The 27048-nt window shown below is 46.4% G+C and overlaps 1 protein-coding gene and 1 non-coding gene across 3 annotated transcripts in view; both read right to left on the reverse strand.

The window, feature by feature from the left end:
• Positions 1 to 27048, reverse strand: part of WDR90 (WD repeat domain 90) — a 60252-nt gene that overhangs the window by 19523 nt on the left and 13681 nt on the right. For both annotated transcript variants that reach the window (XM_088464582.1, XM_088464574.1), the window contains exons 7-20: positions 23232 to 23302; positions 22923 to 23032; positions 22636 to 22833; positions 21944 to 22000; positions 17703 to 17771; positions 14656 to 14766; positions 11923 to 12068; positions 8646 to 8703; positions 8426 to 8544; positions 7533 to 7694; positions 7293 to 7423; positions 6668 to 6784; positions 6266 to 6501; positions 4917 to 5056 (exon numbers count right to left, since the gene is read on the reverse strand). In XM_088464582.1, the coding sequence (XP_088320708.1) occupies positions 4917 to 5056; positions 6266 to 6501; positions 6668 to 6784; positions 7293 to 7423; positions 7533 to 7694; positions 8426 to 8544; positions 8646 to 8703; positions 11923 to 12068; positions 14656 to 14766; positions 17703 to 17771; positions 21944 to 22000; positions 22636 to 22833; positions 22923 to 23032; positions 23232 to 23302 (1725 nt within the window). The remainder of the gene's footprint in view (positions 1 to 4916; positions 5057 to 6265; positions 6502 to 6667; positions 6785 to 7292; positions 7424 to 7532; positions 7695 to 8425; positions 8545 to 8645; positions 8704 to 11922; positions 12069 to 14655; positions 14767 to 17702; positions 17772 to 21943; positions 22001 to 22635; positions 22834 to 22922; positions 23033 to 23231; positions 23303 to 27048) is intronic.
• On the reverse strand, positions 26058 to 26165 carry LOC148535030 (U6 spliceosomal RNA). The gene has a single exon (XR_015876475.1). It is a non-coding gene; the product is annotated as a U6 spliceosomal RNA (small nuclear RNA).

The raw sequence follows: 27048 nt of genomic DNA on the forward strand, positions 1-27048 counted from the left end.
ATCCACCCATTTAAGTCTAAGTGGTGCTAAGGCATCATCAGAATTAACGGTTAGGAGGTAGGAATAAAGTCAAGAAATCAATCTCCTACCACTAGTCGCTTGCAGCACAGCCCTAACTGGATCAGGACTAAGTTGCGGAGGGCCTGAAGAAAACTGGACGGATAAGGCATGTCGAAGCTGTAAGTAGCGGAAAAACATAGAATTCGGGACCCCAAATTCAGTCCTAACAGTGTCAAAAGTTTTTAAGACCCCATCACTATACAACTGTCCGAGGGAGAAAACCCCCCTCCTGCACCACAAACTGCTACAATCTAATAGAGCCAGCTCTCCAAGAGCAGAAGAATGCCATAAAGACAAATCAGGATCAGTACCCCCTGCCCCCACTAAAGCATGGGCCTGTTTCACAGTTTATGAGCCTGTGTGACCAATGGAGCTCCCCCCGTAGGGCACCTGTCATCAAGTAATAATTGCAAAGGGGAACATCTTCTAGAAACAGTATGTACCAATAAAGTAGACAAATCCTGGTTCTCTTCAACCAAAACCCACCCCCATAGATGAACCAATTGTGAGGCCAAATAATAAAGGCGGAAATTCGGCAATACTAGGCCACCCAACGCTCCAGGTCTACATAGGGTCTTAAGTTTTATTCGAGGACGTTTTTCTGCCCAAACTAAAGAGGAGATATAACTATCTATCAGTCTAAATATACGAGGAGAGATATAAACAGGGGCCTGCTGAAAAACATATAAAAATTTGGGGAGAACAATCATTTTTACCAAATTCACCCAGCCTGTAACAGTCAAGGGAAGTTTATTCCAGACGTGCAGCTTGGATTTCAAGAAGTCAATTTGTGGCTGGATATTAAGTGGGACAAAGTCCGACATACATGACGTTACCCAAATTCCCAAATATTTAAACCTGGAGGTCCATTCCAAGAGAGTATTCACAGCACCAACAGGAGTGGAAGGACCATGAACAGGAAGAATGCAAGATTTGACCCAATTAATGTGTAGTCCAGAAAACCGTCCAAAAGAATCTACCACGGAGAGAAGGGTGATCAAAGACTCCGAAGCATCAGACAAGAATATATATGTCATTTTAATTCTTTATCATTTCATTAACACTTATTGATTTATCTTTACACATCTTTTCTACATACTTCACTATCACCTTTTTCCCTTTTTCGTGTGATGCCCTGGGGATGGCCCTTGGTTGGAATTTTTTTGGGGTGCCTTGCTTCTCGGACGTGAGCCCCTTAATATTAGGGACGCCAGTATAGAGGAGCCTTGACGATTGGCCTGGCGCTTATTCATATATTTGCAAATATGTGTAACCAATACCTCTAAATCTCTATTATTATGTAGGATTTAAGTATTGTTTTTGCTGCAGTGTGCTGGAGGGCAAATCTCTCTTTTTTTATGTGTTCAGAGTAAACCCCGCCCTTTACAAGCACCTGTGTTATGCAATTAAGCTGATCTGAGAAACTACCATTTTTCTTTGTAAATTTGGAGAGGCATGAAGGCAGTCAGCATTAGGAGGAGGTGCTGATGCTTATAGTGCCATGTGGAGGTTTTTTGGGGTACCTCCAAGGTAAGTTAGCTCTCAGCTTACATATGTACTGTTATCATGCAGTACATCAATTGTAATTATATGACCCAGAGTGGGTGCTACCATTATGTAGCAATAATTATTTTGGGGTGAGCGTTTGGGAGTGGGGCCCCCGGGGTGGGTTCTGACTGGGCCTTTCTCATGGCATCACCACTTAATTCACATAGAATACTTTTATCACTTCTCTATTTGTTTGTACATTATATATGTCATTTTAATTCTTTATCATTTCATTAACACTTAGTGAAGTATGTAGAAAAGATGTGTAAAGATAAATCAATATCACCTTTTTCCCTTTTTCGTGTGATGCCCTGGGGATGGCCCTTGGTTGGAATTTTTTTGGGGTGCCTTGCTTCTCAGACGTGAGCCCCTTAATATTAGGGACGCCAGTATAGAGGAGCCTTGACGATTGGCCTGGCGCTTATTCATATATTTGCAAATATGTGTAACCAATACCTCTAAATCTCTATTATTATGTAGGATTTAAGTATTGTTTTTGCTGCAGTGTGCTGGAGGGCAAATCTCTCTTTTTTTTCTGTGTTAAGAATAACAGCATGTCATCCGCATAGAAAGCCACCTTGTCAACCCTCTGCTGTATCTGAATCCCCCATATTTTGGGGTGACTTCTGATAAGACATGCCAAAGGCTCGATGGCCAGGGCAAAGAGAGTCGCGGAAAGAGGACAGCCCTGTCTAGTACCTCTAGAGAGGCGAAAAGAAGGAGAAACATACCCATTAATACAAATCCGCCCTACAGGGGAAGAATATAGTAATTTAACACAAGCCATAAATCTAGGTGCCATCCCAAAACGAAACAGGATCTCCCAAAGATAGTGCCACTCTACAGAATCAAAGGCCCTGGCGGCATCCAAAGATACCACCACTGCCCCGTCATCCACAGATTCCGCCAGCTGCAAAATCGAATATAGGGCCTGATTCAGACCCACTCGCGAGCGGCTGTCCGCTCGCAAGTGGGTCGATGTTATGGACTGAGCATGCGCACGACGGAGGGAGCTCCGTCGTGCGCATGCGCCAGACGCAACGAGCGAAGGAAAGTCCTTCGCTCGTTGTGTCCGATCAAAGGGGGCGTGCTGTCAATGTTGATTGACAGCACGCCCCCTTTGGTGGGCGTGCCTCCCTGACGGGGGCGTTCCCACGGGAACGCCTCCCGTCAGAAGCCGGCCCACTGACATCACTGATGTCAGTGGGAGTGATTTTGGCTCTGATAGAGCCAAAATCACTCCGGAGCTTGCGGTTGAAAACCTCAACCGCAGGCTCCGGCACGCAATTTCGATGGTCGCGATGGTCTCGACCATCGCGGCCATAACAATGCACGCTCGTATAGCCTGTGGGTGGTGACCCACAGCTATACGAGCGTCCAGGAGGACGTTCCATGAAAATGGAGCCCGGCCCTCATTCAGAGCGTGCGCTCTGCTCAGAGCGTCCGGCTCTGAATGAGGGCCATAATCTCCTAAGATTTTGTGAGGTAGACTTCCCGGGCATAAAGCCAGTCTGGTCAGGATGCACCACCTCACTAATTACCTTACTAAGCCTAAGTGCAAGCATTTTAGCCAATATTTTAATATCCGTAGAAAGGAGGGAGATCGGACGATAAGAGTCAGGATCAAGGGGATCTTTGCCAGATTTAGGGATCATAATAATGACCTCTGACATGGAACGGGGAAGAGCACTCAGGTCACACAGTTCATTAAAAAGGTCAAGAAGCCTGGGAAAAAAGAAAAGGGCATGTTTCTTATAAATCTCAATGGGAATCCCATCCACCCCTGGGGCCTTACCTCCCGGAAATGAAGAAACAGCAACACCAACTTCCTCTACAGTAAATGGGGAGTCAAGAAATGCTCTGCTGTCCTGGGAAATGGATGGGAGGGATATGTGTCCCAAATATTCAAATAATTCATCTAAAGTATAGTGGGCCTGGGAACAATAAAGACTAGCAAAATACTCATAAAACACCTTTGTAATAGCAGGTGTAGAGGAGTGCAAATTACCTAAGGGGTCCCGAATTTGAGCTACGACTGTGGCGGGTCGGACCTCTCTAGAAAGATACGCCAGAAAAGTCCCAGATTTATCCGAATCTGAATAGTGACTATGCCTAACAAATAGTAGACGTCTTCTGGACTTATCTAAGAGGAAATCAGATAAAAGTTTAGCGGCCTCCATATATGAGGATCTAGCAGTAATAGAACCCGAGGACAGATATCTCTGTTCCAACAAAGCACAACGATTTTCCAGCTCAGTCTCCTTTTTCCTATGAAAAGTTTTAATATTTATCACCCTACCAATTAAAGAACCACGAAGGACAGCCTTAAAGGCATGCCACAACATGTCAAAGCAAACAGAACCAGTGTTCTCAGCGATAAAATTAGCCCATTGGGATTCCAATTCCGAGCCCGCACCCATTAATGTAAGCCAGAAAGGATTACATTTCCAAAAAGAGTGACCTCGTGGAGCAGCAACATCAATAGTCAGTATTAAAGGGGCATGATCCGACACACCACGGGACCGGTACTCCACCTCTACAACCTGTGGGACCAGCCTCCCGGATATCAGAGCAAGATCAATCCTAGAAAAGGAATGATGAGAGGCTGAAAAGCAAGAGTCCGAGCCAAGCGAGGATGCTGAACCCGCCAAATATCCACCAACCCAAGCTCATCCACTAAATTGGCAAAAGAATGAGGGGAGGGACCAGACACACTCGAACTTTCACGCCACCTATCCAGGGCAGGGTGTAGCACATTATTAAAATCCCCGACACAGATAACCGGGGTATCAGGGGATAAAGAAATAAATTCAGTAGACTTTTTCAGGACCTCACTAGTATAAGGAGGGGGAATATAAACCGCAAGAATATGGAGTGGGGAGGAGTGAATAAATGCCTGTATGAAGACATATCTACCCAAGGGGTCAACTCTAACTTCATCCAGGACAAAACCTAGGGATCTACGTACAAGGACTGACACTCCTCTGGAATACGAAGAGTGTGTAGAGTGATAAGTCCAGCCTATCCAAGGTTTACGCAAAGCCAAGACTTTCTCACCCACTAAATGTGTTTCCATCAAACATAATATCAGCCTGAGCCTTTTTCACCTGAGTCAATACTAAGGAGCGCTTGACCCGGTCATTGAGACCCCGGACATTCCAGGAGAGAATTTGGAGAGGGGAACCTAAACTAGTAGACATCCGTACATTTGTATTTAACATAGGTTAAACATTGCACCTTGTGTCTTACATCCAATGCAGCTACACCCCAGATAGAGAAACGGTTATAGGTGATCATATTGTGCTTACTTGTGTTCGTATTGCATAGTTGTAGCTGTGACATCAAAATATCTCACCACCCCGCTGCTGAACCCGCAGGCCAGGGCCTGCCTGGCAGGGTGAAAGGTCACAGTGCACGGAGTGTCCTCATTGGCTGTGAAGTCATACAGCTGCAAACACACACAAGGGCAGAGATTCAATTGTGCACCCAGCTCATACATAACAGAGATATTTTCTTCTCCTTTTACACAATGGAGGAACACTGGATTAAGTGGTATGGCGCCTGCTCCAGGGCATTTGTGCTTCTAGCTCCTGCACGGTAACAATCGAGAACATTCCAGATGCAACTAAACTCGAAAAGGACCTTTACCTGCTGGCCGCATGGCCGCTGTTCTAATTCCGACAGCGGAAGCCCGGCAGGGGTGAAGATCCCGATCGTTAATTTAGGTAAGTATCGCTAACCTTACTCCCTACCCTAACCCTCCTTTAGGGGTGCCTAACCCTAACCTCCCCCCCAAGTGCCTAACCCTAACCCCCCTCTAAGTGCCTAAACCTAAGTCTCCCAGGGGGGATGCCTAACTCTAACCTCCCCCCGGGGATGCCTAACCCTAACCCCCCCCTTCCCCTAGCCTAAACCTAACCCTCCCGGGGGGGTGCCTAACCCCAAGTCCCCCCCCGGGAGCCCTAAAACCTAACCCTTTCCCCTTCCTGCGGCTGTCCGCGCCCGGCTTACCTTCGTTCGGTATGTCGGGCTTCAGGCTCCCAGCGTAGGTCTAATGACAGGCGTCTGGATTTCGACGCCTGTCATTAGTACCTTGCCGGGATTAGACAGTCGGGAAGCCGGCGGTTGGCTTCCTGACTGCATACTGTCCACACAGCATATCAGTCCAAATTGCCCCCTCTGATGGTTGAGGGAGACAACCTCAACAGGGGTCATCCTTTGGCCATATAAAATTTAGTGGTGACTGCATTACAGCCTCCGTTTGAAGGGATCGAGCGAAAGGATGTAAAGTTTCTGATATGTGCTGATATGGCAGAGCCGTACAGTACATCTCCTACCCAATTCTACGTCCCCTGGCCAATTTTACGTCCCCTGGCCAATTCTACGCCCTGGAAGGTATCGGAACGAAGGGCTCTGTCTCATAAGGATAAATTTCAACTTTCCAGCCTAAGGAGGGTCTAAGGTGCCATATGTAACAACAATATATCATTTGACATAACTCTCTTCTCTATGTATAAAGCAGTACTGTATTAACACTGGTTGTGGGTCATATTTCCCTTTCATACAGGAGAAACAATGAGGCAATGATTTTGCTTAGAAACATGCGGCCCCCCGTCACTGCAGGAGAGATCTGTGTATGGGTAGTGTGTCCCGTTACCTGCTGCAGGGAACACAGGTCCCAGATTCGGATCGTATTGTCGGTGGACACCGTGGCAAGGTGAGGCTGAGACGGGTGGGTGGAGAAGGCTAGCAGGGAGTCTGTGTGTGAGCGCATTAGAGTCTGGTAACCCCGGGAGGGCACATCCAGCACCCCCAGCTCTCCGCTTCTAGTACAGGACAGGACGCGGAGACCTTCAGGACTGATGCTCGCACAGCTCACCGGGCCCTCGTGTTCTGCAGGGGGAAGAGACTGTTACACACTGATCACATCTACCTTCCCCACTCAGCGGTAACACCCATTCTCCTATACCAACACAAACAGGCACTATACTGTATATACATAAGGCAAGGTAAGAAATGCACAAAACACTGATGTGGATCAAAAAAAAAATCTACTTACCCGCTTCCAGGAAGACTCCAGAAAAGTCTAAGGGCCACAGACGTAAGTAGCCGTCCTCCGACCCGGTAGCACAGTAGGTGGCAGAGACACAAAGGCTGTTTATTGCAATTCCGGGACCTGAGAGTAGAAGACAGACAGGTGTCACGGGGGGGTAAGGATGGTAAGAACGTTGGTATTACACTGGCATAGGGTCATCTCCTTCTTCAGAAGACAGAGACCTACATTCCCATGAGCTGTGCTGTTCTCTGTATAGGAGTCAGAAAGGCAGCTTACAAGCTGGCAGTGCCAAGTATCTTCCCTGCATATGACCCTCAAAGCTGTATTTTGTCCTCCAGGCCGAATTACTTGGAGACATATAAAATGCGGTGGTCTCCAGCAGCTCGATAACTCAGATGGAGTTTGTTCCAGGAAGAGGGAACCTCACCAGTCTGCCAACCTGAGCGCGACGGGCAACTTAGGGGCATTTATGTCCCTGACTGCATTTCCTCTCTAGCAATATTCCCGTCTGTATGTACAGTGTTGTGTGCATTAATGTTGGAGACTAGCAGCAGGATAACCACATGCAGCAAGACTATATTAGGACCAACACAGTCCCATAATGCCTTAGGCTAGAGAGCGTTCTCACCCGAGCTGAAGGTCTGCTTCTCCCGCCGCTCGCTGTGTTGGGGCTGATTGGGCTGCAGACGGCGCACGTTGCACAATACCATGTTCTTGTAGTCTATCTCTAGGATGTGCCCATTGCGGCTGCACACGTAGCTGAGGAAATAAAGGAGCGGGTAATTGGCAAGCGGACAGACGGAGCCGGCTCTAGAACGGAGACGAAGAGGCAGCTTTGAGTCAGTTCTCTCTACAGAGCACTACTTACAGTGTCCGGTCTTCGGGCTCTCTATCAGGACTGTGTCCAGCTTCAAACGCCAGGTCTGTGAACTCCAAATTGTGAAAGTCCCCTAAATTAACTGGGCAGGAGCGCAATGAACCGCTACGCACACGCCACAGGCGAATATTGTCCCTCCCGCACGATACCATCCTGTAAAGTGAGGAGATTGCTCTCAGGTCAGATAGTAAATGATCAAATCTGTGCATTTTCCTAAGTTCTTTAAACCATAATCACACAATCATCATCATCAGAAAATAATACATAACTATCAGTCACACGACCCAACAGGTCAGATCTGCCCCAAAAATATTTACAGATTAATCAGATAGGTAACATTGGATATATTTTATATGGATGGCCATCTTATAAATCCGCCGGATCCCTTATAACAGCATGCCTGGTAAAATATACCAGGCCAGTATCCTCTATTAGGTGCCAGTCTTTACATGCCAATAAACCCTGGATAACTTCTATAGACGCCTTCCTAGAAGATGTACACACATCATGCACACTGATCTGTGGGAGTCCGTGGAGGGTGCACATAATCCTTTTTGTAGGTGACATTTCCCTATAGAACTGAGGAGTTGGCCATGTTCACAAGGTTTAATATAGAAAATAAGTGACTTTGTGTTTGTTTTGCCCCTAGAATATATTCAGGAACCAGCGTAGATCAAACTGCTATTTATCTCCCGGCATGCCCAGCCCAGGGACCAACATCAGGTCACGTTCCATGAATGGTCGTCCATCCCATTCGGTCAGCTTGTGCTTAGTGACTTAACACGCTCCCATTAGCCAACTGTTTTTTGCTTTAGTAGATCTGTATATATTTCTGCTACAATTTCTCTCACAGCATCTCACTATACCGGCTGCAGTAATAATACCTGGTGTCATCAAAGAATGCAATCTTCATAGTGTGGATGTCCACATCGGTGTGAGCCTTCGCCAGGACCACCACCTCTCCGCCGCGGGTGGCCTGAGACGTGTTCCACACAACCACCATCTGCAGAGGACAACCAAAAGCAAAGCTGCTGAAGACCTGATCCCATGGGTTCCCCAACCGTCACCTACAGCCTGTATCCAGGAGGGCAGAGAACTACTCACATTTTTCCCATGTCCATCTTTCCCAACGCCACACAGGACAGAGCCGGCGTGTGAGAAGCTGGAAGAGACATCATAAGGACATGTTGGTATTCTGACTGCGAGATGCAACCACCAGAATGCTCCAGTCAGTCTAGGGTGCTGTAACCAGATCTAGCCCCAAATATTACTGCACCTTCATCAAGGTGCAACCTACTATAAGGACAGGTGCCACCCACTAGGAGGACAGGTGCCACCCACTAGGAGGACAGGGGAGACCCACTAGGAGGACAGGGGAGACCCACTAGGAGGACAGGGGAGACCCACTAGGAGGACAGGGGAGACCCACTAGGAGGACAGGGGAGACCCACTAGGAGGACAGGGGAGACCCACTAGGAGGACAGGGGAGACCCACTAGGAGGACAGGGGAGACCCACTAGGAGGACAGGTGCGACCCACTAGGAGGACAGGTGCGACCCACTAGGAGGACAGGTGCGACCCACTAGGAGGACAGGTGCGACCCACTAGGAGGACAGGTGCGACCCACTAGGAGGACAGGTGCGACCCACTAGGAGGACAGGCGCGACCCCACTAGGAGGACAGGCGCGACCCCACTATAAGACAATGTGACATATAGTGACAGGTGAAACAACCAACTGAAGACAATTTTATTTCTGTTGTTCATAATGGTATGCGTTTCAGACACCAGAACAGCACATAGGGGTCAATCCTATTAAGTGCGAATTGCGAGACGCGAGTTGTGATTTTCACTTCGAATTCATTTTGCAATCCAATTAGCAACTTGCACTGATCAGTCAGACTGAATTCGCAAGTTTCCACTCGCACCGCCCTGAGGGTGAGAGATGGAAAGGAAAATCTTTATTTTAAAGGTTAAAATATGGGGACTGGGTCTGATACAGAGCCGGACGCTATTTGCGCTCGCTCGTTCAGAAAAAGGGGCTGGCTATTTAAATTGACCGTTCACTCTTTGCGGTCTGTTGACGCCTCTATGTCTGAACGAGCGAACAAAACATACGGTCGTTATTTTGTAAAAAACGCCCTCTGGCCGCTCACATCATACGTCATCTCCGCTATTTATTAGATTAATCGAGTACATCGAAAGGCGTATGAACTGCTCGCTATTCTTGTGGTAGCATTTTCCTACCGCAATCATGCGAGCAGTTCAGGCTAATAGACAACCAAGTGACGTGGTCGATGACGCTGCTTTGTTAATTATGCACTCCCATTAAACGCCCGTTTTGACCTTTAAGCACGCCTGCGTTCTGATCTCCACTCCACGTTTTCAAGCACCTTCCCCTGTTACCACCCACAAACTCCTCATCCTGTCACTCAAATTAGCAGGCATTCGCTATTTTGCGAGCACACGATTTTCGACTGCAATGACTGGTTGGCGCATGCGTATTACAACCCATACGCATGCGCAGATGTGCGAACATCGCTCGGAGCGAACGAGTGGCCGCTTACGAATGAGGTCCACTGTGCTGAATCCCTTGGACACCTCCCCGAATGACCAAATAGGCATTTGGAAATTTCAAATTAGTTTAATTAGTCCAATAATTACATGTCATTTTTTGAGGTAAAAAACAAAAATTAATAATGTCCTCAAATTACCCCAAAATCAACTTTTTCGTTAGTTTAGGCACCCCAAATTTAATTACAATAATATAGTTGAAAAATAATTATTTTTATAAATTTTTTTTTCCATTTTTCAAGGCGCCCTCAAAAGTACCCCAATATCACCCATTTTCCTAGGTTTTTTTTTGCATTTTTCGTTTAATTCGTTTGAGATTAAAGAAAAAAGTTTTTTTTTTTTTTTCATTTTCTTCCATTTAAAAAAAAAAAAAAAAAGCACAAATCAGCCATATGACACCATTTTAAAACCTACAGTAACTTCCTAATGGCCACAAACAGCCGTCTATACGGTCCTGCTAACGGAATTATCCATTATGGGGGGTCCAGGATGGTCTCCCCACATTTTCATGCATTTCTCGCAAATCTCATTTGGCAGTTAATTCGAACCCCTCCGCTGCGAGCACTGCGAATAGGCGTTTTTAATTGGATTGGAGAATTCTCGGGAGCGCGCTTCGCGGCGAAGTGTCAGAGTTTAAAGAAACAAACTTGCTACTTGCGATTCGCACCTAATTGGATCGAGACCGTTGTGTGTTTCTTATAAGACAGGTTCACACTTATATATTTACATTGGCCTCGTCTTATTTACATTTTTAAATGCAGCATATTCTACTTCCGCACAACAATGCAGCGCTCGGCTCTGCGATGCAGCCAGGAGGCGTTTATTTACACCAGGCACCTCCTGCTGCAATAACGCACTCATTGTACGGTATTACACAGCCGCGTTCCTGTGTCGCTTGCCTGTGTGTAGGTAATGGATGACTGATTGGTGATGTTCTATGCTTAACTTGCTTTAGAGCCTGATACGGAGTCAGGAATGTGGACGGATCTCACGGGTATCTGCACATGCGCCATAGAAAACCCATCGCCGACTGCACGTGCGCTGGAACCATGCATAGGCACAAGGACTTCGATTGCAAGAGCTTTAAACCCTTCTGATGACGGACCGCTCTTTCCGTGAGATGGACGTTTCTTAGCGGCGCACGGAACTGTTCTGTCTCTAGGGAATGTCACGGGCGCGGAAGCAGACTTACGCACTCATTCGTAGCGTGCGGAGGGAGGTGGTGCGCCTGTTCTGAATGGATCTTTAGCACTCAGTATGGATTGGGTGCAAGTCCCGATACCAATGATGACAGCTGCAGCTGTGGACGGAAGAATAGCGGACGGGCCTACTGCCCGATTGCCGACGCACGGATACTCGGCATACACGGGTAGCTATGTGCATTGACATACGGTAGTGAGCAAACTGCCGCGGCCGTGCGAAAAGCATTTTCAGATCAGCGCCTATATGTTGTACAGACGGGTGGACGGCATGGTCTAGTCATAGCTCTTTTCCCACTGTCATATCTGTACAGGTCCTCCCCAATATCCTAGGCCGACATGGATCATAAGTAACCACAATGACTTTCCTTGCCTCAGAAACATGGGTCATTTATTTATCACACATAAACAAAGTACAAATGACTGAGAAAGGTCCCCTCGCCAGCCGCCAGTCAGCAACGCCTGGGAATCTAGCAATGATGTAGACAAATATACTGTACATTACCTGTTTACCACTTCCTAAGGAACGAACCTGAGACTCTTACAGGAGGTATTGGCATTTACAGGAGTGGGAAGAGCTCCTTCCTCCCAGGACAGCGCCATTTCTTACCTCAGGTACGACACAGAATGAGCGTGGGTTTTGAACATGGCGAGGCAGCTGCCTTTCTGGAAGTGCCAAAGCCGCACCATGCTCAGCGTGCCAGTCTGTGCGGATGCCAGGAGGGTGCAGCTGCCATTAAATGCCAGGGCAGATACCTGCAGGAACAGGACAGCGATAAGGCAGAGACGTAACCCCTAGTCAGTGACATCATCAGACTTTACGAGCGACAGACACAGTAAAGCAGAAAAGAGCAAGTAACTTTGCACCTGGACAAATCATGTTGCAATGCAACGGGAGGGGGTGCAAATACAGGTATTATTTTTGCATGTGGGGTAAATACTGGCAGCTTCTGCATGTAGCCCACAAATACTGGACAGCTTTTCATTTATACACTGCACTTTAGATTGAGTTTAGACACCCCCTCCCAAATCTCTCTCTCTACATTGTACATCTGCCCCACCTGCATGGCACCAAGGTGCACAGTTACTTTTTTGCATTACTCACACCTTAGACTCAAGCCCAGTATACTTAAATGGATGTAAAAAAAAAAAAGTTTCCTCTCTCTGCTCAATCATCGTACTGATGGTTACAGGAAGCAAGCCGAGGTGAGGTTATACCATTTAGCTGAAGGACTAGGGCCCTCATTCAGACCCGCTCGCAAGCGGGTCGATGGTGGGGCACTGCGCAAGAAATTCAATCGCTCCGGGGCTCGCTGCAAACGGGACGGGGAGGCTGGACAAACAGAGGCGTTCCTGAAGGAACGCCTGCCGTTTGTGGGCCGCCCTACTGACATCACTCGTGATGTCAGTAGTGAGCTTCCGGCTCTATTAGAGCAGGAAGCTCACTGGGGCTTGCGGCAGACGAGACCCTACCACAAGGGTCTCGTCGCAAGCCCGATGGTCGCGACCATCACCTGGCCGCTCGTAAAAGCTGTGGGTGGTCGCCCACAGCTTAATGAGCGGACAGGAGGCCGGCTAAAAAAAAAAAAAAAAAAGCGGCTGCCCTCATTCAGAGCGAGCGGCTCTGAATGAGGTCCTAGGTCAATACAGAGCTTGAGGTGTGTAACTAGGAGGCATGCCCGAGGTATCAGCAGCATACAGCACTGAGAGAACAACCTGTTACTCCATAACACACGTACTTGAGTTGATAGAAGCCCCATTTCTCTATAGTCAGCACCCGTCATTGCAACGTGTAGGATTACCTGCACCTGTTACCAGTGAAGGCCGGAGGACAGAACAAGTATTGAAGCTCCTCCCCCTCTCTATAAATATCCATAGAATAGAAAGGGTGTGACAATGCGAAACGCGCCAGCCTAAATGGTGTAAAATGTGCTTGTGGAGAGGGTAATGACTTGTGGGTGCTCAAAGCCTGGTGCAAGTCGAGAGTTGACGAGGATGAAGGCCGGTGGCCGCATTTGATTTGCCGAACATGTTTCAGACACACCCAATTATGCAAATCTGGGAAAACTGCTGTGGCTGAGATATAAATGCAGGAACAGAGTGTACTGACCACACGTTTCCACAAGATAAAGCAGGTTTCCTGAAATGCATTCAACACGCTCCAATTGACGTAGGGACTAATTATCTACACTCCAGCCACTTACTGTATTGTACGAGTTGTGTACTGCTCTTTGAGCATCTCTTGTGCTCACAGTGAAGCCACACCTCCTGGCGCATCTACTGCGGTTACTGGCAGCGGGTGCAAAGTGCATTGCTATTTATGAAGAGTTGGTCGCATCTCACATTTGCGCTTAGGAGCAATTGCGTCCGATTGCGAATGCGGTCCGTTATGTCTACCATAACATCTCCCACTACAGTGTACCTATCTTCAGGATACAGTTTCTGAATATTAGTTTCTTCTTGGGCCAGATGCTGATTCTCAGCTATTTGGCATTGGCTTTCATGGTCTTGTGCAAGGACCGTGAGCTCCATCTCTCTGAACTCTTAGCACTTAACCAAATTCTTCAGTGGGACCTCCTCCCTACTCGCTGGTGCTGTGACTTGAATGAAGACAGAGAGACTACGCGTTTCACATGCCGAGCGCTTATCCATCGGACGCGTCAGCCATCCTCTTTTCAGTGAAGCAGACTCATCTGTTTCTATCTGCTCTGAAAAGAGTCGGCTCTAAAAGTTTGGAGCCCAGTTATCCTCACCCCTCAAAAATGGCTCTTGTGCTATAAAGGGGATATGAGGTAATCAAATAGGTGTGTTAGAATCATAAAACGCGTGGTGTTCTCTTGTCACTTATCATAAACCAAAACTTGTGTCAATTATCACAAAGAGTCTCGTCTGGTCCCTTGTAGTTACTGCTTATTACTTCATGCAGTCAGTGTCCCTCTTTTCCCCTCTGTCATATTAGCCTATTGCAGGCTGATCACCCGAGTGCTGTCCCTACTCTGAACACTGGCAGCCAATCAGTAATCAGAGTGAGTACACTTGTTGTTGTAGATATGCCCACTGTTCTGCACACGTAGGCTTGAGTAATCTTGGTTTCCCACCAAATAAGCTGCAGGACAGGATTTCACTGATACCAATAGACAAATGGAGACATTCTTACCGCCAAGTCATTCCCTCATTGCTCTAAGTGCACTTCACACTTATAATCGTTGGTGCACATCTAGTACACCTACATGTTGCACTGACAGACCTGTGAGAAATGGGTCTCATAGTAAGAATACAACTCACTGTTCTGTCCTGAGCAGACGAGAGCTTTATTGTAGAATAAGGTGATAAAAGGACAAACCTTGTCCGTGTGACCCAGGAAAAACCTCTGTTCTTCACTTTCCACATTCAGAACTACAATAACCGCATGACAAGGATAGACGACTGAGCAGCCAGTGTGAGTCCAGAGAGCCTGAGGGACACAAGAGGGTCCTAGCATTAGTGAGAGGTACAGTGTATGACGTACAGTGCATAAAGCAGATGGCATCGCAGAGGATTCTGGAGTTATATGACGGAGGAGTGTATGAAAGACAGAACACGGTAGGGTTTTCTAAGATTAGTTACAACAGTAGTTTATGAAGAAACAGACCTACGAGGATTCTGGGATTAGTACCTGTCTAATAGATAGGACAGTACAAAGGATACTACAATTAATTACCAGAGTAGTGTATGAAGGACAGGGTACCAGAGAGGAGTCTGGGATTAGTTACCAGAGTAGTGTATGAAGGAGAGGGTACCAGAGAGGAGTCTGGGATTAGTTACCAGAGTAGTGTATGAAGGACAGGGTACCAGAGAGGAGTCTGGGATTAGTTACCAGAGTAGTGTATGAAGGACAGGTTACCAGAGAGGAGTCTGGGATTAGTTACCAGAGTAGTGTATGAAGGAGAGGGTACCAGAGAGGAGTCTGGGATTAGTTACCAGAGTAGTGTATGAAGGACAGGTTACCAGAGAGGAGTCTGGGATTAGTTACCAGAGTAGTGTATGAAGGACAGGGTACCAGAGAGGAGTCTGGGATTAGTTACCAGAGTAGTGTATGAAGGAGAGGGTACCAGAGAGGAGTCTGGGAATAGTTACCAGAGTAGTGTATGAAGGACAGGTTACCAGAGAGGAGTCTGGGAATAGTTACCAGAGTAGTGTATGAAGGACATAGTACCAGAGAGGAGTCTGGGATTAGTTACCAGAGTAGTGTATGAAGGACAGGGTACCAGAGAGGATCTGGGATTAGTTACCAGAGTAGTGTATGAAGGACAGAGTACAAAAGAGACGTCTGGGATTAGTTACCAGAGTAGTGTATGAAGGAGAGGGTACCAGAGAGGAGTCTGGGATTAGTTACCAGAGTAGTGTATGAAGGAGAGGGTACCAGAGAGGAGTCTGGGATTAGTTACCAGAGTAGTGTATGAAGGACAGGGTACCAGAGAGGAGTCTGGGATTAGTTACCAGAGTAGTGTATGAAGGAGAGGGTACCAGAGAGGAGTCTGGGAATAGTTACCAGAGTAGTGTATGAAGGACAGGTTACCAGAGAGGAGTCTGGGAATAGTTACCAGAGTAGTGTATGAAGGACATAGTACCAGAGAGGAGTCTGGGATTAGTTACCAGAGTAGTGTATGAAGGACAGAGTACAAAAGAGACGTCTGGGATTAGTTACCAGAGTAGTGTATGAAGGACAGAGTACAAAAGAGACGTCTGGGATTAGTTACCAGAGTAGTGTATGAAGGAGAGGGTACCAGAGAGGAGTCTGGGATTAGTTACCAGAGTAGTGTATGAAGGACAGGGTACCAGAGAGGATCTGGGATTAGTTACCAGAGTAGTGTATGAAGGACAGAGTACAAAAGAGACGTCTGGGATTAGTTACCAGAGTAGTGTATGAAGGAGAGGGTACCAGAGAGGAGTCTGGGATTAGTTACCAGAGTAGTGTATGAAGGAGAGGGTACCAAAGAGGAGTCTGGGAATAGTTACCAGAGTAGTGTATGAAGGACAGGTTACCGGAGAGGAGTCTGGGATTAGTTTCCAGAGTAGTGTATGAAGGACAGGGTACCAGAGAGGAGTCTGGGATTAGTTACCAGAGTAGTGTATGAAGGAGAGGGTACCAGAGAGGAGTCTGGGATTAGTTACCAGAGTAGTGTATGAAGGAGAGGGTACCAGAGAGGAGTCTGGGAATAGTTACCAGAGTAATGTATGAAGGACAGGTTACCAGAGAGGAGTCTGGGATTAGTTACCAGAGTAGTGTATGAAGGACAGAGTACAAAAGAGACGTCTGGGATTAGTTACCAGAGTAGTGTATGAAGGACAGGGTACCAGAGAGGAGTCTGGGATTAGTTACCAGAGTAGTGTATGAAGGACAGGGTACCAGAGAGGAGTCTGGGAATAGTTACCAGAGTAGTGTATGAAGGAGAGGGTACCAGAGAGGAGTCTGGGATTAGTTACCAGAGTAGTGTATGAAGGACAGGGTACCAGAGAGGAGTCTGGGAATAGTTACCAGAGTAGTGTATGAAGGACAGGGTACCAGAGAGGAGTCTGGGAATAGTTACCAGAGTAGTGTATGAAGGACAGGGTACCAGATAGGAGTCTGGGATTAGTTACCAGAGTACTGTATGAAGGACAGGGTACCAGAGAGGAGTCTGGGATTAGTTACCAGAGTAGTGTATGAAGGACAGGTTACCAGAGAGGAGTCTGGGAATAGTTACCAGAGTAGTGTATGAAGGAGAGGGTACCAGAGAGGAGTCTGGGATTAGTTACCAGAGTAGTGTATGAAGGACAGGGTACAAATGAGAGAATGGGTATGAAATACCGGCGGCTAAAAGAAGCCCGACAGGACAAGATCAAGGGCTGGTAAGTACCCTAACCCTACCCTCTCCCCCCCCCCAACCCCCCTTTAGTGGTGCCTAACTCGAAGACTCCCGGGGTGATGCCTAACCCTAAATCCCCCCCCGGGGATGCCTATACCTAACGCTCCCTTACAGCACCCTAACCCTAACCTCCCCCCAGTTGCGTCTAATCCTAACCCCCCCTCCCCCTAGCCTAACCCTAAATTACCCCCAGGAGTCCCTAAACCTACTCCCTCCCCCGGCTGAGTGTTAAAACGCCCAGATTTACCAAGATCGATCCGGCGTCCTTCTGTATTACGGTGTCGAGATTAAGATGCCTATCTTAAATCCCCCGTCAGGCTTTAGTTGTCGGGATATAGACCGGCGGCATGTAGTCCGCCGGTCTATTAACTACATCCCACAAAAGAGACGTCTGGGATTAGTTACCAGAGGAGTGAATAAATGACATCACACCACAGTGGATTCTGAAATGATGCCATGATATTAGATGCCTACAGTTATCCTGAGTAGATGCAGTACTTACATGACGTTGAGTGCAGCCTCCAAAGCCAATTATTTTTTTCAATCTAAGGATAGGATCAGGAAGAAGTCTCTAGAAAGTAAATATTTAGTTAGAGTTACTAGCTTTAGATACTGTAATGCAGCTATTAGGGTAAGAGCATAGAGAGATACTGGGCATCATATAGAGATGGGAGAAAATCCAGCTACAGGGTGCATAGATCCACCTGGACAACCAATGTTGGAAGGTAAAGAAAATACTGGCTGCTTTTACATTCACTGTCTCATTACTGTTGCTGGACACTGGCCGATGAAATTACTTAGTACATAAATCTAATTGGAAAAAATGATTGAAAAACACAGATATTTGTATTTACATTAAATATTTTTCTCTGAATCCAACTGGAACAACAAGGTATTGAGAGCTAATGCAGGAATTTGGGCATTTTAAGTGGCAGATCCCATTACGTGTGGAAGCCATCGGAGCCCGTTAAGTTGCCTTCCGCCGCCTTAACTACAGAAGGCCGATGCTGCCCGCAGCCTATGGAGGTGCCTACACGCAACTCAAGCTGCCCACTGCACGCACACGGAATTGAATCTGCCCTTAAGAATCCCACACAAATCTGACTCCTCCCCCTCTATATCACATGACCTGCTGGGATCAGTTATTGACTGATTGATTAAGCCCCACAGGGCAGGGGAGCAAGAAAGACATAAATCCAACAAAAGAGAAAGAGGGGGAGACCTTGTTCTCCTACAACCATCAATCTAGAAGTGTAAAGGCTGCGTCCAGTCCCCAATTCATTCAGATAAGAGGATTTCATATAAAAGTACAAAATCCAGTTATCTCCATCATCCTAATGGCGGGTGGATGTCCCGATGGGTTCTCCATCATCTTATCAGGAAGTGAATGTCCTGATGGGATCCTTCTTATTCTGAAAACCCACCACTGCCTAATGGGGGGCATCCACTAGACTATTTTAGCAGGCGATTGAACGATATCGTTATCGTTCAATCGTTTAAAAATAGTTTGCAAATCGTGCAGTAATTGTTTCTAACGATGTACGATGCGCGCTCCCGCTGGTCGTTTGATCGTCTCCTCCATCGACTGAACATGCAGGTCAATTTCACTTGATTGCTTACAAATCGTTTACACATCGTTCACGCTGAACGATCAAACGATGAACCACTATCTGCCCACTATAGCTGAAAGCTCTCAATCACAGATTGAAACAACATAGTTTATCGTTAGATCTTTTGCAAATCGTTTGCAAATCGTTCAGAGTGGAAGATCAAATTTCAAGGGAAACTTCAAGGGAAAATTGTTAAGAGGTTGGACAGGGATAAAATCGTCTAGTGGATGCCCCCCATAAGGTTGAAACGACAATGGACGGGATGCACGATGATTTGCAATTTGCATGCAATGCACCCAACAGCTCATCGCATGCATGCCAACGTTACTTACGCTAGTGTATATGAAGAAAAACACAAAGGACAGCTCTCTCAAACGCTTTATTAAAGTGGCATCTGGACAACGCATTTGACTGAAAAGAGAGTTTAATTCTAAGCCCTGTATTAATGAGAAATTAAATATGTAAGATATATCCCAAAATTCCAAAACGGTCCTCACTGTATAGCCATGGCCAAAAGTTTTGAGAATGACACAAATGTTGGTTTTCACAAAGTCTGCTGCTTCAGTTTTTAGTTATGATGGCAATTTGCATATACTCCAGAATGTCATGAAGAGTGATCAGATGAATTGCAAAGTCCCTCTTTGCCATGACAATGAACTTAATCCCAAAAACAACATTTCCACTGCATTTCAGCCCTGCCACAAAAGGATAAACTGACATCACGTCAGTGATTCTCTCGTTAACACAGGTGAGAGTTTTGACGAAGACAAGGCTGGAGATCACTCTGTCATGCGGATTGAGTTAGAACAACAGACTGGAAGCTTTAAAAGGAGGGGTGGAGCTTGAAATCATTGTTCTGCTTCTGTTAACCATGGTTACCTGCAAGAAAACACGTGCAGTCATCATTGCTTTGCACAAAAAGGGCTTCACAGGCAAGGATATTGCTGCTAGTAAGATTGCACCTAAATCAACCATTTATCGGATCATCAAGAACTTCAAGGACAGAGAGGTTCAATAGTTGTGAAGAAGGCTTCAGGGCACCCAAGAACGTCCAGCAAGCGCCAGGACCGTCTCCTAAAATTTATTGAGCTGCAGGATCGGGGCACCACCAGTGCAGAGCTTACTCAGGAATGGCATCAGGCAGGTGTGAGTGCATCTTCATGCACAGTGAGGCGAAGACTTTTGGAGGATGGCTTGGTGTCAAGAAGGGCAACAAAGAAGCCACTTCTCTCTAGGAAAAACATCAGGGACAGACTGATATTATGCAAAATGTACAGGGATTGTACATTGCTGAGGACAGGGGTAAAGTTATTTTCTCTTATGAATCCCCTTTAAGATTGTTTGGGGCATCTGGAAAAACACTTGTCCGGAGAAGGAAAGGTGAGCGCTACCATCAGTCCTGTGTCATGCCAACAGTAAAGCATCCTGAGACCATTCATGTGTGGGGTTGCTTCTCAGCCAAGGGAGTGGGCTCACTCACAATATTGCCTAAGAACACAGCCATGAATAAGAATGGTACCAAAACATCCTCCAAGAGCAACTTCTCCCAACCATCCAAGAACAGTTTGGTGAAGAACAATGCCTTTTCCAGCATGATGGAGCACCTTGCCATAAGGCAAAAGTTATAACTAAGTGGCTGGTGAAACAAAACATCAACATTTTGGGTCCATGGCCAGGAATCTCCCCAGACCTTAATCCCATTGAGAACTTGTGGTCAATCCTCAAGAGGCAGGTGGACAAACAAAAACCCACAAATTCTGACAAACTCCAAGCATTGATTAGGCAAGAATGGGCGGCCATCAGTCAGTATGTGGCCCAGAAGTTGATTGACAGCATGCCAGGGCGAATTGCAGAGGTCTTGAAAAAGAAGGGTCAACACTGCAAATATTGACTCTTTACATAAACTTAATGTATTGGTCAATAAAAGTCTTTGACACTTCTGAAATGCTTGTAATATTACTTCAGTATATCACAGTAACATCTGACAAAAAGGTCTAAAAACACTGAAGCTGCAAACGTTGTGATAACCAATACTCGTGTCAGTCTCAAAACTTTTGACCATGACTGTACATATGGCTAAAGAGTGCTTCGTCTTCCATGGAAGACATTTCACATCCACCAACGTCAAGGATTCAAAAGGAGCATGGTAGTAAGGCTGTGTACACACACACACACACACACACACACACACACACACACACACCTCTCCAAACCCCCCTAGAAGAGGTAGGAAACTCCCCCTCCCTATTGTATTATCGCAGATGTTGCAGATTGCTGGGTATTGAACACATTTATTGGAAAATCAGCCTCTCCCTGCCTACATTCTGCCACTGGTAATGTCAGTGGGAAGTACAAGAGAGAATAAGAGAGGTTTAACTAATTAGAGGTGATTGTATTTCTCAGTGCAAAGGGCCCAGCATATGACGTAGCCTGCGGGATACAAATAGCACAGCTATGCGCACTCACCAATACATAATGACCCTATAATTAGGGTCCCTTCATAACTAAACTATGGCAGCAGTAGCCAGGGTTCCCGAGGGTGTCAGGAGTTGGTAGGAGAAGGCACTATTACCTCCGCCTCTGTGTGCACTCGGAGGGGCTGCAGATTGACCAACTGTCCTTATCTGTACTGTATAATGAGAACGGCTTAATCCAGAATTAAGAAGAGTTCTCTCTGCACATGATACATACAGGAGTGTGTCACTGCCTATACTCTGTCAGCACTAGGACTGCTGGGTCCGATACACCGCCTTCTCGGGGGATAATTCTGTATGCATCTAGCTAATGGGCAGCACAGTGTAGCTGTAATACAGAGGCGTTATTATATAAGAAGCACGCATACTAAATCATCAAATTATTTATGGCCAATGTAAAATAAATATGTGGACAAAGAGAAGCGCAAACCTGTCACCCACTACATATCTGACCCTAGGGATGACAGGTCAGCACAATTTATTTCACTTTACTACATTTTTTTCTGAATTTCTCAATAGCAATCTTTGGCTTAGGGGTGCTGTGAAAACAATGCTGATACTCTAGGGCGCCGCGATTCAAAAAAGTTTGGGAACCACTGCCCTAGTGGATTAATAGACCTATATACACAGATTCACCTATATATCTTGCTAGAACTCACCTTGGCCTCGGTCCCCGCTGATAAGGTCTCTGGTCTGTGAGATTTGGTGCTGCTCACCTATGATACAAGGAATACAATATAACATCCGTCTTATCCTGCTGAACTGAGATTATATATAAAAAATAATACATATATATAAAATACAAAATTATATAGTTGTTTATTTTTGTGTCACAGTCGTCAGACGGAGGGGTTCTCCGTTGTGTCCAGTTGCCATGACAGCGGGAGCACACGGAATGCCCCTACGTCATCAAGGAGGGACGCACCCTGCAGTGTGCAGACGCGCGGGTCCCACGAGGCTGATAGTCACGTTAAGTGGTGAAGTTACTTAAGGTAAGATTGCACTCAGTTGTTTGTTTTACCTTGACAAAAAGGCAGTTTAGCCTTGAAACGTTGGTGACAATATATTATTCATCTTCAAGACATCCAGTGCCGCTGTTTATTTCTTCTATTGTCTATATGCAAGTTTGCAGAGGGCACGGGGGCTACATTGTCATATTATTGGAGTGCCGAATCACTAGTCCTCATATACTGTATATATATATATATATATATATATATATATATATATATATATATATATATATATATATTACACACACAAAATGTACATTTACGATTACCTATAGAATAATCTCCATCTACCTATATCTATAAATGTTTACCTACGTCACCACCTGGACGTTACTCACTTGCTGAGCGTCAGTGTTATGTCTGTGCATGACGAGCCTCTGGCCCTTGTGCGCATAGATGTGTATTCCCCCATCATCTGCCTCTTCCTCCCCCGCCGTGCTCTCCTCCTCAGAGTCTCTGACTAGCCCGGATTTCCCACACACAGAGAGGCAACGCTCGGGCACGGAATCTGCACATAAGGGCCTGCGGAGAGGATTCTACAGGATGGAGGCTACAGTAAGCGGAAACAGAGGAAGGACTGTGCTTATAGACAGACAGACGATACGGCGCGGAGGTCTCTGCTCACCGGTCTGGGGGATGTGATCTGCTGGATGAGGGAGACTCTGTCCTGCACCGGTTTGCTGACTGTGACTGAGCGCGGGTTCTCTCGGACAGGACTCCGAGACGGAGGGGCACCTGTGCATCACAAGCGAAACACATACCATCATCTAGTTGCACACTATATATATCGGCCATGTGCATGTGTCCATCAAGCACACAACCCCACCATCTCCCGTGTCTCTAAAGATACCAGTTCAATTAGACACCTTCCGATGGCTTCTTATAGAACAAGATGTAGGAGACAAGAAACGCTCAGAGCGGATTTGCTTCTCACCTGGAGCCGTGGAAGTGGGTTGTCCTTTCTGTATGGAGTCATAAGGCAGTCTGGTGCCATCTGAAGGAAACCTGGAACACAATGGAGAACAGTCTAATCCAGAGTGTCCCCAATCCCTGTGTCATACTACAGATAATCAATAGGATACAGCACATCGCAGGCACTGGACATTGTGGATCATACATTCCAAGGTTTATTTATCCTACTGTGCCCACGAATGTACCAGGTGAGGCAGCCATCTTGGGCGCACTACATAGGTTACACTGAGGCACAATCACATCTTCAAGAAGAAGTCCATTAGTGGTTGGATCACTAGAAGTTATACTGGTGCCCCTCGTTTGCCAAATCACACTGTAAAGACGTCTACAGCACTCAACAGGGCTCTATGGCTCAGCTTCCATACACATATGTTGTAGACCATTGGAGGGACGGCCCTCAGGAGGTATCGGGCACTGAGGTGGGGGGGATAATTAATATCATTGTAGCATCAATGTGAAAGCACTGATGTAGCCGGTGCTTTCCTTAAGGACTGCAGACACCAACTTTTCCACAGGTTTGTGGATTACGTCCTTCTCTATTAAGGGGAGATGTATCAAACCTTCTAAAGAACGAAAAGTGGGCAAGTTGTACATAGCAACCAATCAGCTTCCACCAATCATTTTATAGAATGTACTTGATAAATACTTATCTTTGCACACTTTGTAAGGAAGAATTATGTATTTGTACTGTTCACCAGAGTCATTTATATGCAGTACAATGTGGTACTGTCCATGGATAAAAAGGAATAATGAAAAGTGGGAATATGCTGGTGAATTAGGGAATGACATTTTCAATCGTTTGTCTTCTTATAGGGCCCATACACCTAAACGACCAGCATAAGATCAGATGAATGATACGATTTCCCTACGATTCTCCCGAAGGTCCCTGGCAGTCCCTGCAGCATGTTTGTGGTTTTTCTAGCACAGGATCAGTCGTAAGATCGATCCTTTGTCTCACAGGCTCATCAGGGAAACAGTCATTGAAATTACTTGAAATGCCACACGATGGATCGCATGAACAAAATAAACGGCACGATCCTCATACGGATACGACGGGCAAGATGTGCTGCACATATGATCAGAAGACACGATGGTACGAACAGCGCCAGGGCGCATCGGATCGTAAGGTACTAAAAAAAAAAAAACAGGATTTTGGTACTTACCGATAAATCCCTTTCTCCGATTCCACAGGGGACACTGGAGTTCAAGACAGTGGGGTATAGACGGTGGTAGAGCAGAGCCTGGCACTTTAAATAATTCAGAAGTGTGACTGGCTCCTCCCCCTCTATGCCCCATCAGCCCCAGTTTAAGAACTGAGCCCGAGAGGAGACGGAGGACAATAGGAAAATGAGGAGAAGGAGATGAACACAGAACGGAACAATACCGACTGAAGGAGAACCGAGGAACCCACTGCAGGGAACACATGCAGTCACACAACCATATAAGGAACTAAAAAAACACGGCAGGTACGCAGCGCTGGGCGGGCGTCCAGTGTCCCCTGTGGAATCGGAGAAAGGGATTTATCGGTAAGTACCAAAATCCTGTTTTCTCCTTCATCCACTAGGGGACACTGGAGTTCAAGACAGTGGGGACGTCCCAAAGCCAACCTCCCGGGTGGGAAGCGCGGAGAACTTGCAGACCCTTTGGCAAAACCGAAAACCCGGATCGCCAAGAACCGTAGGCTCAATGGAAAGGCAAGAGCTGAGGATCAAGTGTCGCAGAGCAGAAGAGACAATCAAAACTCCCTGCTAAACAACCACAGAAATTCCACAACTTACAGCGTAATTCGAATGGAACAACAGCTAGCGAAAGAACACCCGCAGATGAAAACATCAAAAGCAGCATAAACCCAGCTGAAAACAGACCAAGTCCGAACCATAGTCGAACATAGGAAGCTGTATAAGTCGCCGACAGCAGACCTCCAGCAGTGCTGGACAGAATACATATAGACATACGTATAAGAATACCAATCTACAGATACAGAGCTGATCCTGTCCACAGACTCCTAACAAGAGTATACAGGGAGGAAAAAGTGAAGACCGAACAGTCACCCTGGACCATTCTCGAGGCCCAACTACTACAAGGCTGTAACCAGCGGAAGGAAGTCTCCAACAAATAGAGATCCCACGGGGTATGAGGCAGAGGCGGTTTTGAAAGGAATTGTGGTCTCAATTCTTTCAGAGAGTCAGACAGCAGTACCACCACTCTGAAACAGAGAGATCAAACAGCAACGGAAACCCTGCAATAATAAATCCCCATACCAGACCACTGGCAGAGTGTCTGGCAGCTCATCAGTTGCCTGCCTATAGGGAGGTCACTACCGCTTGGGATGGGTCTCAAACTCGTGTATGGGGCGCCTCAGGCGGGGACTATACGGCACACGCCCTGTGCCGGCCTGAAAAGAAAACCACAGCAACGACCCCAAACAACAGACAACATCCCTCATGATGGAAGTGCGTAGTCAGTACAAACTGCTGGCCCGAACATAGTATGAAAACAACCCGGATACCCAGGCAGTTAAAAAACACGGATGCAACAGCCACCCAGGGAGAGCTACCAATATATATAGAAGCATCCCATACAGCAAGGCTAGAGAACTAGGACAACCATAAAAGTACCCATCAGGTACCTGTCAGTGTGATGAAAATATTCAAAGATACTGAACAGGAATCGGGCTCCCAATGCAGAACAGAATGACCGCACACTTTAATGTAAAGAAGTGCCTTAGCCCATAGAAGTGCTACAGTCCTTTATAACTCCAACAAATTCTAGTAGAATAAAGTGACAATTAAGTATGGAATGCTTCACGAAAATGCGTGTCATCCTTGCGCAGGGGCTATGCAAATCTTCTCTGTATCGTTCCAATTTTTAGAAAATGTGCTGCTGAAGCGAGCACTCTCAATGTTGGAACTATGCACCCACACGCCAGGAAAGCTCTAAAGTGTAGTAGAGCCAACTGATCATGAGAGCGGATGGCTGCTAGGACTGCAGCTAGGGTGCGGACGGGAGACTTGTAATGCCAGGTTGCATGAAATAGTAGCCTCTTCCGAGGAATTAGTGAGGTACCGCTTACCTGTGAGTAACCAGAAGCCCTCTAGACGCTATGTAGAATGTCACTGACCTTTTCCCTCTCACAGCAACCCGTCACGTCAGGTATAGAGAGTAGTTCAGTGGGCTAAAAGCAATGCTCTACAGCACGGACTTCAGTCTGGCGATGTTGTCTTAGGAAATACTGTAGAAAACTAGCAAAATGTTAGCGGAGACAAGAAGCTTGTACAACAGGACTCTAAACCTGAGCTTGTTACATTAGGGATGTGTATACATATAGAGATTATACATATACCCTAAATACGGTCTGCTAGTGTATCAGTACATTCATACTTATAATGGTGAAGTGCATATTAGTTAAAAGGCGGATTTAAATAAGACCTTGTACCGGTAAAGATACACACAGAAATATTACATATTTGATGATGGATCCCCACCAGTGACCCTTGAAAGTTATAGTGATCACAACGTGAAGGATTCAAAATTGAACCGCAGGTCCAAGGATTTACTTGATACTCACCCATCTAATCAAGCCAGGCCTGACCCCGCCTATTCGGCGGGTGGCCCTAGGCCTTCAGGCACAGGAGCAGTAACTGCAGTCTGTTGTCATTTAAACAATTAGGTCCTGAGGATGGTGTAGAACCTGGATTCCCCATGTACTGATATGAAGTGTATCTAGGGGCCACTTTATAGCCTTGTTTAATTGAGATATTGACAAAACAATAATCTTG

The sequence above is a fragment of the Taudactylus pleione genome, unplaced genomic scaffold (assembly GCF_031769625.1).
Source record: "Taudactylus pleione unplaced genomic scaffold, aTauple2 ptg000061l, whole genome shotgun sequence".
Taxonomy (NCBI): domain Eukaryota; kingdom Metazoa; phylum Chordata; class Amphibia; order Anura; family Myobatrachidae; genus Taudactylus; species Taudactylus pleione.